Source organism: Chrysoperla carnea, chromosome 2, assembly GCF_905475395.1.
Source record: "Chrysoperla carnea chromosome 2, inChrCarn1.1, whole genome shotgun sequence".
Lineage (NCBI taxonomy): Eukaryota > Metazoa > Arthropoda > Insecta > Neuroptera > Chrysopidae > Chrysoperla > Chrysoperla carnea.
Window position 1 is genome coordinate 79,902,103 of NC_058338.1, and position 18,030 is coordinate 79,920,132.

General features: G+C 28.3%; 1 protein-coding gene across 1 annotated transcript in view; it reads right to left on the reverse strand.

The window, feature by feature from the left end:
• The window catches only part of LOC123292976, a 290,099-nt gene that overhangs the window by 12,809 nt on the left and 259,260 nt on the right, over window positions 1-18,030 (reverse strand). Inside the window, exon 11 of the mRNA XM_044873690.1 lies at window positions 13,337-13,659. Within this exon, the coding sequence (XP_044729625.1) occupies window positions 13,337-13,659 (323 nt within the window). The remainder of the gene's footprint in view (window positions 1-13,336; window positions 13,660-18,030) is intronic.

Sequence of the window (18,030 nt, forward strand, 5' to 3'; positions counted from 1 at the left end):
ATATAACATGACTTGGTAGCTTAGTTTTCAACAAATAATAGAGAATAGTATTAATCCAGATCTGAAATTCGAATTTGTTTTCGACATAGTTTTGATTTATTACTAATGTGCTTCTTTAACATACTTCAGTGAGCTTAAAGCTGTTGTCTGGCTAACCATACTATATTAATAGCCATACCATACCAATTACCATAGAAATTTGAAGTTAATTGACTGTCTCTAACTCAAGATAAATTTAATTCAAGTTCGGAATTAACATGGAGAGTATAGGAGCGGTTGTGTTTTTACTTCTAAAAATAACCAGATTTAAGATATTTAAGAAAATGTATTTATTCTAAGTTTAAAAAAAAAAAACCATAATTATTGATCGTTTCATTATAGAGATATAATAACTCAAAGTTAATCAATTTATTGTTGAATAGAAATGGCAGTAGTTAGAGTATTTGTGATTGAAGAGAGATGTCTTTAGTAACGCATAAGGTATGCAATATTTATAATGACAAATTTTCTTACTTTATTTAATGTTTTACTTTACTTGTAGAAATATAAACGTAGCAAAAATTGTTTTGATAGAAATTCCCTAAAAGTTCAATACTTTAAGGTCTTACTATGATTTAATCACTCCAACTACACTAAATGCTAAAACACCAAACATTCAAATTTTGTACCATTTTGAGTAATATTTCCAAAAAGAAAAACGTTATTTCTCAAGTAATCTGGCTAAGAGAAACCAGATTATACCCTTATATTAATTCATAAGTTGTTAGATGTGTAAATTTAAGTTAAACTAAATAATATCTTCTTATTCCATTATAAACCTTTTGAAGGTACACATTAATATTTCTTCTCGTTCAATAATTAAAATAAATGAAGGTTAGGTTTAGTTTTCTTGAATATAAGTAGAACTGTTTAGAAAGTAACTAAACTTTAGGAAAGTAACTACATGGCGTTAACTTGAGATGAATGAACAACTGCTGATATAGTGCTTTGTTTAATATATTTAATATCTGTATTTTAAAATAATGTATTTTGTATCTCTTAAAATTATGATAGTTGGGATTTTGAAAAAAAATTTCTTTTTCTTTTTTTTGTAAAAAATTGAATTTATAACAAAATTGTTTTTAATTTTACATGATTTTAAAGTCACAGGCAGTTTTAAAAGAACTTTTCAAAAGAGAAACGAAAACGACCGACAAAAAAATGTTCGTAAAAGATTGTGTAACGTCATAATGTTAATTAATAAAAAAAATACAGTGTATACTCTATTCAATATCTATTCAATATACCTCTTAAAAATATCGATTATTAAACCAATATTCAAAAAAGGAGACACAAAAAGTTGAAAATTATCGTCCTACATCATTATTGCCTCAATTCTCTAAAATATTAAAGAAACTGATGTGTAATCTACTCTCCGAGTTCCTGGAACTTGAAAATATTCTAGTTACATGTCAACACGGTTTCAGACCGAAGCACTCCACGTGCTCGGCCAGTAATGAATTAACACATTTTGTATTGGCATTGTTTTTCGATTTAAATTCAGCTTTTGATACTGTGAATCATAATCTTTTATTTAAAAAAATTAGACAATATAGGCATAAAAGATCTACCAAACGCCTGGTTTCAGACCTACCTACAAATCGACAAATTATTATAGATTTTACAGAAGAAAAATCTAGATCAAGAGATGTAAACATAGGGGTCCCACAAGGGTCAAATCTTGGTCCTTTGCTATTCCTTATTTAGATCATTTATAATCTACCTTACGCTTAAAAAATTTGTGCTTTATGCAGATGACACATCTATACTTTTGTCATCAGATGACTTGACTGACATTATCAATCAAATGGACCTTGTGGTTGATCAGTTTAGTGATTGGTGTAGAGTGAATCATTTAATTATAAATATGAGCAAAACTACTTTTATATATTACTGTTTAATAATAAGCACATCGATAATATCAAGCTTTTGAATGTCAGGAACCCGATCAGTCAAGTAACTGAAATGAAATTCTTAGGAGTCATGCTAGATGAAGACATGGGTTGGTATCTTCAAGTTGATGTAGTTTGTAAAAAATTGGGTACAGTATGCTACTATATAAGAAAATTGAAGCAAACGCATGATACAGATGCACTTTTGGCTCTGTATTACAGGCTTGCTTATAGTTGTATGCATTACTGTGTTATTAAATGAGGACAATGTTCGGACTGCTCTCGAGTATTTGTGTTACAAAAGAGAATTATCCTACTTATTTTTAATCTGAATTATAGAGAAACATGTAAAGATCATTTTATAAAGCACAATATTTTAAATATTTATGGCATATACCTGTATGAGTTGTTAATATACATCAGGAAAAACTGCTACAATTTTAAAATGAGAAAAGAAATTCATCCTTATAATACTCGACAATGTACTGATCTTCATGTTCAAAATTATCGAATTGATAAATATATAAAAGCTCCTAAAATTGTTGGGATTGAATTATATAACAACTTACCAGAATTAAGAAATTATATTGTAAAACAGTGTCCATATAATTTGTGAATTAGACGAAACTTATGTACTATATTGTATTTCTCTTTTGAAAAGTTCTTTTAAAACTCTCTGTAACTTTAAAATTATCATGAACAAATAAAAAATAAAAACAGTTTTTCTATAAAAATTATATATGATCTTTCCATTTTTGTCCAAAAAAATTTTGGTTCAAAATCTCAATGTTTAATCTGGTATCCAATAGTGAGTTGAATGGTGGATAAATCTTGAACCATTAACTAATCTTAGACTTAAAAAGGAATCATTTGAATCAACTCATTTATGCTAATTTCTATCCATTTCTTCAAAAGTTCCCAATATTTTAAGTCATTCTGGGAGAGACCTTTGAGTCCACTCATATTTTTTTATTTAATTTGACCGGATAATTGGTAATAGTGTTTTCTTCAGCTAAAATACACTTGCCAGCAGCTCTAAAAAAGGGCTTAAGATAAAGAGTATCACACACGGAATGACTTATAGAATAGAGATAAAATTGTAGTCGCAACCAAAAGTATTGTTAACAAATTTAATTTTTATTTAGAAAGTAAGATGTGATTTTAAATTAATAAAAAACATTTTAAACTTTATATTAAATTAAAAAATTGTATGAAGTAAAGAAAAAAAATGTTACTCCATACGTTCGTTGCTTCTTTACTGTGCATTTGTCTAACAGAGTGAAGTGACAGGAATTATAATAGAATTAAGAATATGGACATTAAAAATATAGCAATTTCTTAGAAAAATGAATACATAGATCTTATATCTTATTTGCTTTTTATATTCTATTTAATTTTAATAGTTAATTTAATTTTGCAGTGCATGATTATTTTTAAATTACTTTGAATTAATTTAACTATTCATAAAAGATAGTTTTATGTAAATACAAGAATAATCAACTAAAGAAAAGATCTTTGAATATGTATCTGCATTGTGGATATCATCAATAATTCAAAATTTTTTTTCTCATTTTCATTTTCATGTACAAAGTGAAAGATGATTGTAATCGCGAAAAAATTGAAGTATAACGTTTAATGCCCGATTAAAAAAAGGAGTGTTATAAGTTAAGGTGTTTAAAATGCATGTGTAGTGTGTATCTAAGTATCTGACTCTGGAATCGTATCTCCTAAACGGATGAACCGATTTTGATTGTTTTTTATTTCAAAGATAATTTAGTTGAGAGTGTTCTTAGAGCTATGTTTAGTTTAGGGTTTCGTATCTGATGAACGGCAGAATACGTAAGAACACTCACAATTTAATTAGCTTTCTAACCAACCAAAAATATCAATTTCACGTCATTAGTTTAGGAGGTTCCATGTCACCACAAAAAAATTGATCAGACCTGATTTTATTTCCCGAGTTTCTTTTAATTTTTAATTTAATATAATTTTGTCTATCACAAATTCTATCGGACAATATCAAAAATTTTCGATGTACCCCATAACTCCAAACCCATTATTTGTAGAATCTTGAAATTTTGGATTAAGGGCAATTGTGGCAATTAGTTGTACTCCAATAGCTTGTACAACTAATATGTACAAGCTTTGTATTTATGGAAAATATTCGATTTTCAATTGAATGTATTTGTCGTGCGATAGCTCCGAAGATCTAAAAGGTTAAAAATAAGAATTTAACATGTATGATATTTAAATATACAAAAAAGAATTCAAAAAATCCCGACCACAAAAGTTCCAACCACAAAATAAAGCTCTTAAAAGTATCAAAAAAGTAAAAACGATATTACAGTCGGGGGATCTATAAAATTTAAAATGAAGATCTCTTATGACGATTTTACTTATCATAACAAATTCAGATGAAAATATTTTCGTGTTTTCAAACTTTTTAAAGCGTGATTTTTAATCGTCTGGGTTTTAGTTTTTTGGACTCTTGTTATTTTGAGTTTACAATTTCGTGATCAAATCTAACAGTTTACTTATTTTTAAAAAGAGCTGATTACACCCTTTTTATTTGGGCTCCATATTCAATTTAATGTGACGTCACATAGCCTTTAACCAGCGAACGATCAGATGCCTGAACGACACTTCATTTGTCAAATTATGATAATGAGTTTAAAAGTTATGAGGGAGCAGATGAACATAATCTACGCCGTCGTCTGGGTGAAACCAGGGTTTCCTATGTAATGAGATTTTGATAAGCTCTAGATACGAGTATAATATCTTAATGTCCCGCCCCGTCTTACACAACCTGTTTTAGGGTGTGTTTACCATCCACCCTAAATCTCCTGCCACCAAGTAAAGTAAATTACTAATTTGCCCTTTTCATAATCAGAAAATAAATAATTATTTCGACGTAGAAAATTTTTTATCTATACTTATAAAAATATTTTTAATAAATGAATGGATCGTGATATTTCAAATATAGAAAAACAGGAAAGATACAACACTTACATAGAGATATGATAAAGTAATAAAATTTTTATAAAAGATAAAGATGAAGAAAAAAGTAATAAAAATAATTGATAAGGTTGAAGAATTGTAACCTTTTTACTACTCTATGTTCATGGTCCCTATACCATACAACTACAATGCTACTAAATTAATGTTTTTCAATAGTTTCTTAACCTCTATGTAGAAGCACTTGAGTCTCGGAAAACTCAAAAGTATACATTCGGAATGGATATGTTTCAATTAGAAAAAAAAATATTTATAAGTGCTAGTACTTAAATAACAACAGTTAAATTCCAACTTGCAGTAATTTTGATGTTCCAAATGTATTGATTTCAATGTTAATTTCCAATCATATATTTGCGGAAATGAAGCTTTGTAGCTCGAAAATTTGAATAGTAATACGGATTTGAATGTCGTTTTGTACATTCGATTTGTTAGAGCGTCACCTTGTAACCTAAACTGATTTATGAAAAATTAAAAATATCTTAAAATGTACTAAATATACTAAATTCACAATTCGGTTAATAGTGATGAAAATAATTCCAAACACGTTACCCGCTAGAAGCCGTTGAACCCGAATACCGCGATAGAATTGGTCTCCAACTACCTGATGCCCAGGGTGAACGGTATCGCCGTCCTCTCCTGGAGTTTTCGAGAAATTTGTTGTGTAATACTCAACCCAGACTTGTTGCTCGGGAGTATTAGTGTTACGCGAGAGTTTTACGTAGGCGTGGATATTTTTTTAGCCGATATCGCGCGAACAAAAAATGATATTAACTTCGTAGAGAAATCAATCGAAGCGCATTAACGGCCGATTTTCATAACATTCGGTCGAGTCGTTTCATATCGACTTTGTTGAGGTCTCGATCGAAGCATTAACAGCTATATGATCTTAAAGTATTTCATAATATTCGGTCGAGTCGTTTCGAGTCGGTAAAGTTTTTATTTTTTATAACTATTTATTATGCTGGGAAGTTATTCGTGTGGTCTCCAGACACCACACCCTTGCCTTCACGGCTCGTTTTTCTTCTTTTTGCCACTGCTTTTGTCAGAATTTTATTGTCTTTTTTGTGGAGAAAGCTTTTTTATATACACATATAGATGCAGGTTGCGTGAAGCTCGTATATAAATTTTTTTCAATAGTTTTTTATATTTTTTTTATTAATTATAACCAAGGAATGTATATAGCAGCAGTAGTTGTATAAGTTATCAAGTATCAAGAACCAATCAAGTGATATAAGTAATTATTTACTAGGGACGTTTTGAAACGTTAATTAAATGATGCAGAAGGAGTTCCTTCAACAAAAGACTAGATGGTCTGATAGTATTATAAATATATACCTATAGTAGGTAGTCAATGTTTCAATGATGACTAATAAAGACAAGCATTCAGATGTAACAACATTACGGATATTTATGCCCGTTGAGAGATATTTAACGAAGTTTGCGCGAATAATATGTTTGTTTACATATTTATTGTTTATAGTCTTGTTTGTCAAAATTTTAGTTATAAGATGTAGTACTTAGTTTCTCCATAGATATTGATATTTATTGGAACACTATTTGCTTTAAAAAGGGTAATTTATTAGAATGTAGATAAGCTGAAGATTGATTGTCAATGTGGTTTTGATTTTCTACATACAACCTGACACATATTGTTTTATAAATAAATCAGTCTTATGTCATTAGTTATTGTTAGGCACTACACTTTGAACTACTATTTTACATTTTCCGTTGAATTTATAAAAGAGGATAATCTTGATGTCAGATTGGCCATTTTACCCATAAAAATGTAAAACTAGACTTGATACCATGACAAAAGTTTCAAGTGAGATTAAAATTGATAAAAAAAACGAAGAAATTATAAGCAATCGAAAATTTTTCATCTCCTTTTATCAAAACAAAGTTTATATGTAATCTTTATGACGATACCCACGTATGACGCCACTAGGGGGTATCTTCTTCTTTGTTTAATTAGGAATTTTAAACGTTCATATCTTGCATACTAGTAAAGATTTTAAAAAACCAACTTCATTTTTCTATTCGTGAATTCATTCATTTTTCATCTGAAATGATAAACAAAATTTAGTTCAATCCCCTATTTTGTAATATGCATTTGTATAGTTAAAGATTGTTAACCCTAAAATTCTCTTAATATGGCGTACGAGGCGTAATCTTAAGATAATCAGTTTTTTTCAAAAGTGTTGTTTCAATAAGAAATAAAAACTTATTATTGAGAATTAATAGTGGAAAATTAGGAATGAATTTACCTTAACTATTACCCTTGATTAAAATAAAATTTGTTCGTTTTTCTAGTAAACAGGGTGTATTAACATTAGAACATGTTAGATTCCTTGCCCAAAAATGAGAAAAAGAAGTTCATATTTTCGAGTTATGTGATCATAAACAAATCTAATTGAAAATATAATAATGGCAGATAAATAATTTGTGAGATTTCACTCACCAAAAAAAAGTAAGTATAGTCAATTTGTCAATGTCTTGAAAATGAGTAGGCTAGTACTTCTTTTCTTATAATTATGAAATGAATCTCAAATTAAATTTAAAAATTATTGTCATACTTTTATTTCAAATCTTCGAAAATCGAAAATTATGTTCTCTTATTTTTGTGCAAGCTGAATCTATTACACTCTTCCCCAGCAACATTATGCAACACACATGGAAGAAGTAATGATAATTTTCAAACACTAACCAAAATTTTCAGTAGGTTAGCTACGAGCTTCAAGCTGAATAAAAGAGCCATCAACGAAAAAAAAAGCGAATTTAAATAAATTTATCGATATTTGAACTACGATGTCATAAGCAGGATACACAGAAAGTAAAACGTTTCAAATTTGTAACACCCCTCTTTTTTGTCATAGGTTAGAAAAATAAAACTTGCTCTGTTTAAATAAGAGAGTACTTGGAGAGCTTTAATTGCCATTAAAATTTTATTCGTTTCTAAAATAATTCAAAAACACTTTTGATGAATACAATTTAACATTATGAAAAATCCTTAAACAAAATGTTTAAGGATACGATATATCGTATATTAGAGGCAAGGCGCCAGAAGACTCCATACTATAAAATATGTAGGTAACGTTATGTTATATTTCTTTACGTAGGTAACTATAGAAGAAGAGAACATCGGATAGCATTTTCTATTGTATATCAAATAACTTTATATTTCTACCTGATTGTCGTCATGTTCAGAGTATAGTCACGATCATTCATGGACTTTTAGTTCAATCTAATGACATTTATATTTTGTGAAATTAAACGATGAGTCAATAGCGATGTAATTAGAAACGATTTTATTATTTAAGATGATTCGGTTTAAGTTTTGGAGATATTCATGTCTTTGTAGAAAGTTTAGAAATTATTGGGACTATGTTCCTTATCACACATTATAATTTGTTTGTTGGTTGGGAGGTAAAACCAAAAAATGTGCAACAATTTAAAATGACCCCAAAATCCGACGATGTTACCTAGGAAACTAATAATTTATAAATAGATTCAGCTTGCCATGAATTTTGAGAACATTTTGAAAATAATTAATAATCGATCAATTTGTTATAGTTTTATGAGAAGAAGTTTAACATAATAGAAATAATTTAGATACAAGGAAATTTTATGTCATATTAAATATCTTGCTTAAACAAATTGTGGGTAATGTACGCACAATTTGTTATTTAAAACAAGTACTTGAATTATCAATGCACAGATATGCAAACAGTATCGTGAGAAAAAATTGAAAAAAAACAAGTGAAAACAAACAATTGACTGAGTTAATTGTTGAAATACCATGCATAGTCAGTGTTGATTTCTTTATGACTTTACACATACATACATGTGACACATACATAACTGATAATCAAGTATAGTACATATTTTAAAATTTCCGCCAAATTGGCGCCCTCACGGGTAAACAGTAATGTTTACGAAAAAATGTTTCAAACAAAAGTTGTTTAATTTTTGATAAGGAACATTTTTTACATTTAAACTTTTGTTCTATCTCTAACGGTTTACAAGATGGGTTCTACGGACCCAAGACCCAATTGACCTATGATGCTCATTTACGAACTTGGCCTCACTTTTTACGTCCTGAGTACGCTGTAAAAATTTCAGCTCGATATCTTTTCTCGTTTTTGAGTTATCGTGTCCACAGACGGACGGACGGACGGACGGACAACCGGAAATGGACTAATTAGGTGATTTTATGAACACCTATGACAAAATTTTTTTCCTAGCATCATTATTTTTAAGCGTTACAAACTTGGGACTAAACTTAATATACTATGTATATTTCATATATACATGGTATAAAAAACCTAAAATTATCAATGCACAGAAACGTAAACATATCGCGAAAGAAAAATAAAAAAAAAACCATTTACAAGAAACTAATTATACTACACCTGCAAGGCAGCGAACCACAAAACTAATATTTATAATTAATTAATTATTTGAATTTTCAAATAATTTTTATCTGGTATATTTTTCATGGATATCTGCTTAAAGTTTGATTTTGAAGGTGACATAAGAGGGGCTTTTAATATCACTCATTATTGATTACTAAATGATCCGATGAGCTTCGTTTCGCCGTTTATTTAATTGTAACTATTGATCAAAGATTATTTATCATAATTAACATACAGCTGCAACTCATTAATAGCTATGCTATGCTGTGCCCGGCCACTAAATCCGTTAAGCTCACCCGCTTACATGCTACCTTCTGCTTAGATCGACCGCTAAACACAAATTTTACTACTATCTCTTGGACAGACCTACGACCTTCGACCTGGCTGAAGCCTTTGGTGTCGGAGCTAGCTGAACTTTCCATACAGCTCTACTAAATACTTATTTCCAATGCCTGAATATTAATAAATAATACCTCAAAACTATTCAAATACCTGTTCACAAGTCAAAATAAATATGGTGGGAGCACAAATAAATACATAAGTATATAGTAGAGTAATATACTTGCATTATTTATATGCGTTTCCACCATTTATTGCATTTAATATCTTGCGTTAAATTTTCTAATGTTCCGGTTAACTTCATTAAAATTTTTCTTTCATTAGAACCTTTTCCTGTCAATAATTACAACAACAACAGGCCCTTCCTAAATTATAAGAACAAGAAAGTTCATTCCATACGTAAAGTGACCAAGCGAGTCTTTTCCTAGCTAGTGACACTACCTAGTTTCTCTTCGTGTAGCCATACTCCTACCTAGTCTCGATTTCATAGAGAATACTCAAGAATACAAACTCAAATATTAAAATAAAAAATTCCAAATCGTAAAATGAATATAATAATAATTATAAAATAATTAAGCATATTATTATGATTTTAAATTGAAGCATTTGGTAGATACGTAGTAGAATGTCTGTCCTAAATATAACTATTATCAACATTACATTAACTTGAATTGAACACATTCATAATAGATTCATAGCGGCATATACTACTACTTACGACTAGCACTGGTAGTATGTAGTAACGTATCTACCTACCTACATACATACATAAGTAAGATACCAATTCACTATTTAAACATGCTATTTACACTAGAGTTACAAAATTATCAATTTTATTTAGTTTTTGTTTCTCTACAGCTAGTTAAGATTACATAGAATTTTTTTCTGCATTAAATGACAGGAGTTATTTTTATACCATGTATATATGAAATATACATAGTATATTAAGTTTAGTCCCAAGTTTGTAACGCTTAAAAATAATGATGCTAGCAAAAAAATTTTGTCATAGGTGTTCATAAAATCACCTAATTAGTCCATTTCCGGTTGTCCGTCCGTCCGTCGGTCCGTCTGTGGACACGATAACTCAAAAACGAAAAAAGATATCGAGCTGAAATTTTTACAGCGTACTCAGGACGTAAAAAGTGAGGTCAAGTTCGTAAATGAGCATCATAGGTCAATTGGGTCTTGGGTCCGTAGGACCCATCTTGTAAACCGTTAGAGATAGAACAAAAGCTTAAATGTAAAAAATGTTCCTTATTAAAAATTAAACAACTTTTGTTTGAAACATTTTTTCGTAAACATCACTGTTTAGCCGTGAGGGCGCCAATTAGGCGGAAATTTTATAATATGTGCTATACTTGATTATCAGTTATGTATGTGTCACATGTTTGTATGTGTAATGTGATAAAGAAATCAACACTGACTATGCATGGTATTTCAACAATTAACTCAGTCAATTGTTTGTTTTCACTTGTTTATTTAAATAAGTTCAGTATCTCGTACTGAATGTAAATGCACAAAATCCTTACAAAAATAGGCGGAGGAAGTGCCTCCATTTTAAGGAAAACCGTTTTAGGGTATATCTCCATAACTGTGCACTTTAGACCAAAAATGGTATTCACCATTATTTTAGATAATTAAATTACCTACCTTTTTTGTAAACTAATTTTTTTTGTATTACTAACCGTTTATGACTCATACGACTATGACGATTTACTTATTGACTATTTGACCGATATGTCTTCTAATATTTATTTAAACAAGATAATGTTAATAACTTAACTTTTAAATCTACAAATTTCCTAAAACATTTACTATGAATTTTTTTTTCTAAAATTAATATTTATGACGTTATAACGTGTTTGTTTGTTGTTAAATTTATTGTTTAAACAAATATTAGAAGAGAAATCGGTCAAATAGTCAATAAGTAAATCGTCATAGTCATAAACGGTTAGTGATACAAAAAAAAAATTATAATTCACAAAAAGAGAAGGTTATTTAATTATCTACAATAAATGTTATTACCATTTTTGGTCTAAAGTGCACAGTTATGGAGATATAGCCTACAACTATTTAAATAATAAAACAACTCCTGTAATTTAATGCATTATGGACAAGAGTAACTAGCTTCTACAGAACCTGTATGAAGCATATTACAAAAACAAACGATTTACTTTAAAACTTTTTATAGACATACCAAGGGGTTTCTACTTTTACAAATAACAAATAACTTTAGTTACTTGGCCATCAATTGGGTCATGAACTTCGATTAAAACTTTAATACTTACTACTTCGGTAAAAATATTTGCTTCATAATAGACGAGACTACTAGACCTATGGACATGGTTGTTAGTCTGCCAAAAATTATCTAAAGACATTTTAATTTTGAAAATTGATTTAATATTCTAAGCTAACCAAAATTCGTAATATATCGCCGCAATTTATTAAAATAACTTATTTAGTTTATTAAAATTTCATTAAATTTGCGATTGGTAAAGAAAAATCAATTTTTTTGGATTTGCCACCAAGTATACAAATAGATTTTTTCCAAATTTAAAGTTGGATTCAAGTTTAATGAGATTACTTACTAATGTTGAATAAAATTCGCTTCGGATAGAGAAAAATTAAATATTTGATGAGTCATCAAGTACTCAAAAGTAAACAAAAATCGAGATAAATATGGTTCCAATTTATTGTAATAAAGTATTTGTTTACTCTGTGTATATGAAATATATATATCAAAGTATACTAATTTAAGTACCAAGTTTTTTACGCTTAAAAATATGCCACAAACAAAATTTTGGTATAGGTTTTCATAAAATCATCTAATTAGTTCATTTCCGTTTGAAAAATTTTCGAAATTTTCAAAAGTAGAACAAATGGCGGACGGAAGATTGCTGTAAATATGTTTGATTTATAAACTTCTGTAATATAAAAATAATGCCCTGATATTCAACATTATACAGACCGGGTATTTCTACAATTAACACAGTAAATTTTTTATTTTCACTTGTTTTTTTTATAACTGGATAAATTGTGATTTGAAACAACAAATTTAGTTAAATTGAACACTTAGTTTTTTGAAATTAGATAAAAGCGTTTTGTGTTATTTAAAATGTTGCCGTAACCAATGAGATTACGGTAGGTTTTCCTTTCAAGCCTTTTTCAAGGTAATGTGACTCTTGTTGGATGGATATTTGAAAACTTAAAATTAGGTGATTCAAAACGTAGAAAATCTCTTTAAATCCAAAAAAATCATTTTATCGTAAAAAAACGTGGGGTGTTTTTTAAGATATTTTATAATGACATGTGTCTATAAAATATTTACAATAATTGAAATTTAGCACCTCACGCTTTTTTACGATATAATGATTTTTTTGAATTTAGAGAAATTATTTTCTACCTTTTAGTTCAGCTAGTTACAAAAGCGTGTTTTTTAGTTTTTTTAAACTATTATTGATTTTTAATTATTTCTCGCTTTATATTTTACCACTGTAGTGTAAAAATGTATAATACATATATATTATATACATTATATACATATTTTAGTATATATATATATATATATAGGTAGTATATATTATATAACTGGAAGCAATTCTAGATTTGTATAAAGTAATTTAATTAATTGAAACTTACAAAGTTTGACGCGAGCGTTGTAGGAATATGCTGTCTAATGCGGTCACCTCCAGGGGCTATGTCGTTTCCCGTACTTATTTGTTCACCTGATGTGGTGGTAGTTGTAGTTGTAACTACTGTATTAGTAACACCACCACTCGATCTTCCAAATGAAGATGGCGGTGATGAGAATGATGAGGTTTGTTGTTGTTGTTGTTGTTGTTGAAGTTGTTGCAGATAGCCAGGTCTTACGTCTAGCGATTGAGGTGGTGTTGCACCACCAATACTACTACCAAATAGTGCATCAGGACGTGGTAATGGTGCGGGCGTTGGTGGTGAATTTGCTATAAAATGAAAAGTTAATAATAAATAAATAAATTATTTTTTTTTGTATTATTTTTTTGGGTACAAAACATTGTGATTGATGATATAAATGTTCTTCTTCAGGGAAGAACAGAATATCAATAAAATAAAATAGAATATAATTGTAAAAAAGAAAAAATTAATGAATCTTTGAAATTTTTCACATTTTTTTATTACGTTGTAAACACTTCGTAAAAAAGTCGATCTCTCAGGGGTGTACCTACCCCTTTTTTGGGGGGTAGTTGGACAGTTTTAATCAGTTTTTTGCAAATTATAAAAAAACTATGCATCAAATAAAAAAAAGTTCAATTAAAAGTTCTAACTGAAGTATTTGTACACGTTCTTTTTCGACTTTCTAGCTTGAAAAATGGACCGAAATATGCCAATTTTAAGAGGGAATTTTTTGCTCCCTCAATCAAATGAAAAAGTATCCATCTTGTAAACCGTTATGACCGTTTTTGTTATGCTTTTATTTGAAGCTTGCTTTCGTCTGCATCACTGTTTAAAATTTCGAAGTATTTTCTGGAATTTTTTTTGGTGTTTCTAGAATGTTTTACAAAATCACTAGTAAAGTCACACTTTTTTTATAGTTATGGAGAAAATGGACAAGTTTTTTCCTAAGTTGCGCCCTCACGAATAAACAGTGATGTTTACGAAAGAATGCTTCAAATAAAAGTTGTTAATTTTTTAAAAGGAATAACTTTTACATTTAAACTTTTGTTCTAACGATTTACAAGATGATACTTTTTCATTTGATTGAAATAGCAAAAAAAAAATTCCATTTTAAAATTGGCATATCTTGGTCAATTTTGAAGCTATTAAATCAAAAATAAACGAAAATGTGCACAAATACTTCAGCTAAAACTTATAATTGAACTTTTTTTTATTTGATGCATAGTTTTTTTGTAATATATAAAAAAACTGATTAAAACCTCCAACAATACCTCAAAAAAGGAGGTTTAGTACGCCCCTGAGAGGTTGAATTTTTTTTACAAAGTTTTTACAACCTAATAAACAACTGTGGAAAATTTCAATGATGCATTAATTTTTTCCTTATTACCATGATATTCTATTTAATTTTTTTAGACTAATGGGCATATCGACAGAAAATTTTAATTATGTGTATCGTGCTTCATTTCCTTCGGTAATTTGCTAATACAAGGTCTGCCATTCGATACTGTCTATACATGGTATTTCAACAGTTAACTCAGTCTATTGTTTATTCCACTTGTTTTTTTAACGATTTAACTATTATTTATTATTAAATATAATTTAATAATAACGATGATGTTGAAGTAATTGAATTTATTTGTAATTAATAGAAGCAAAATGTATAAAATTGTATCTTATGAATTATTATTATTTGTTATATTTATGTAAAACATTTATGAAACATATTTACTTAATTTTCTTATTTTAATTATTTTAATTGTCATTACTGTAAGAAAGTCATGTACAAACTACTAATAAATAGAATAGCTAAGTATTTTAAGATATATATATTAGTTTTATCATTATCATCATTCATTTAATATTTCATATAAACATCAAAGAATATTTAATTTGTAAGTTAGAGGAATATAATATAAATATTGAGTGCCCAATAAAGATATTACTATTCGCAGATACTTTTGTTTCTTTTTTCGAGAGAGAAATTATAACTTCGGGATTACGAGAAAAAATAATGGCAACATTCATAAATTTTAATAGGGAATAAAATTTGTGCTTAGTAAATTAAAAATGATATTTGCAGAGCGCGTGAGAAAATCTTTTACCACGGTATTACACGGGGTGCTTGAATTTTCGAGAAATTGAAAAAATGTTTTAGATATTTTGAGTCATCGAATGACTTCTGATGTTCTGGAACGATATCGAGAATATTTCAAAAAGTTATTCGTTGTGTGCGTAGTCACGGTAGGGACAATAAAATCGATGCCAGCGCTTCCAGTAAAAAATTTTGGCGTTAGAGGAGTCTGTTTTGACTAATTTGCAATTCTTTACATGATAATGTTATAGAAAATGTCAAATTGAAATTATTGAAAAACACTAATTAATTAAACTTAATGCATTAAAAATTGTGAAAATAAGAAATCAAATTGAACAAATATTATTTTTCAAATGTAAATTATCATAATTATTTATTTTAAATTTGTGAGACAAAAATATTAAATTTTCAATGTAAGTTATAAATGCAATCCATACAATTATATATGCATCCATACAGTTCTATAATTAAAGTAGTGTATCGTTACCATGGAAACGCCTCCAAAAAAATTCACGCACGGTGCGAATAGAGTATTCTAGAAATTGGAAACGAAGTGGGTCATATCATCGTAATGTAGTTTGAAGAAAATTTTCAAATAATTTTGTAACATACTGTAAACATGTGTAGAAACTATTTCCATTTGAACGTAAAATTTAAGTTACAACAGTTATTTCAAATATTTCAAAATGGTTGCAAATTATTCAACCATTAATCTAATATCATCCAGTTGAGTTTATATTATCAATATATACAGTGTGTCCCCGGATAGAGGTAACTGTAATTGTGTCTGTAACTTTTCTTATTTTGCATTTTAAGAATAAAGTCATAAGAAGTTTTGCTTTTTATGAAAAGTATGTAGGAATATTTAAAACTTCTAAATAATGTATAGGGTAGCCAAAAATTTGGTATCACTTTTTTGTTGTTGGGTAAACTACCTTTCCTTTTTAATAGTTGACAAATTGTTACTAAAAAAAGTTACTCGAAATTAACAATTATGACTCTATACAAAATATCAAGATCTTTCCAACTTTGACAATTCCATTCTTATTGAATGTTTATCCGAGATAATAAATTATCTTTTTAATTTTCTAAACTAGTCCACAAAAATTAGTACATGTTAATTGATTATTATTATTTTCTTTCTTACGTTTTTTTTATAATTAGATCTTTTGTACAAATAAAAAATGATGCTGTAATTAAAGTATGCGGATCTTCTTAATATTTTGTATAGAGTCATAATTTTTAATTGCGAGTAACTTTTGTTAGTAACATTTCGCCAACTTATAAAAAAGAAGGGTAGTTTACCAAAAATAAAAATAGTGATTCCAAATTTTTGGCTACCCTGTACATAATTAAGAAGTTGTAAATATACCGACAAACTTTTCAGAATAAGCAAAAGTTCTTATAAAGAATGAATTTTTTTCTTAAAATGCAAAATAAGGAAATTTACAAGTTACCCCTATCCGAGGACACATTATATATATATTAGAAAACAATATCAAAGAACTGTTTTGTTCGATAATATTCATATTATAAGATAAATTTAATAAAACAAGTTGTCTTGTTGATATTAATGTGACATATATTGGACATACGATATCTATTGATAATTAAAATACGTTTCAGTGATTTTTAGTTTTCAAACTAATTAATTAATGATAGATATTTAAATTATTTCATATTTTGGACCGAGCCTTGGATATTTTTTAACAATATTATGTTTCAAAATAAGAAAAAACAAGTGAAAGCAAACAATTGACTGAGTTAATTGTTGAAATACTATGTATAAACAGTGTTGATTACTCTATCACAATACACATAATATACCTATACATGTCACACATACATAACTGATAATCCTATATTAAAACATACTATAAAATTTGCATATAATGTGTGCTTTCGTGAGTAAACAGTGATATTTACAAAACAAAGTTTCAAACAAAAGTTGTTTATTTTGACATTTTTTACCTTTAAACTTTTGTTCTATTTTTAAGTATATTTACCCAATTAACACTTTGCATGTTCTGAGTGCACTGTAAAAATTTCAGCTTGATATCTCTTTTCGTTTTTGAGTTAACGTGTTGACGGACAGATAGACTGACGGGCGATTTTATGGACACCTATACCAAAATTTTGTTGGTATCATTTATATATTTAAGCGTTATAAACTTGGGATTAAAATTTGTATACCTTGATTTATTGTTCATAGATACAGGGTATAAAACCGTATGCCATTAAAATATGGCTAAAGCGATGTAAAGTTAATCAAATGTTTTTTTTCAGACCGTAAACTAAGTAAAATTTATATGATTCTTTATGGCTACCATTTCGAGGATTAACAACCGAAAGTTTGAAAAAACAGAAAAATGATCTTTTATTTTTTATTGATCGGGTCGATATTTGACGAAAATACAACTTAAATGTAAAATATACAACAAGTTTTCGAAAAAATAAATAAATTGCCTACAATTTATTTGAAATCAATGTCTCTTTTTCATGGCAAAATGATAAAGTTATTCTATCTTTTACCGTTTAGGATCTAATTTGCCTATTAAAGAAACCCCAAGAACAAGGTCACATCTAA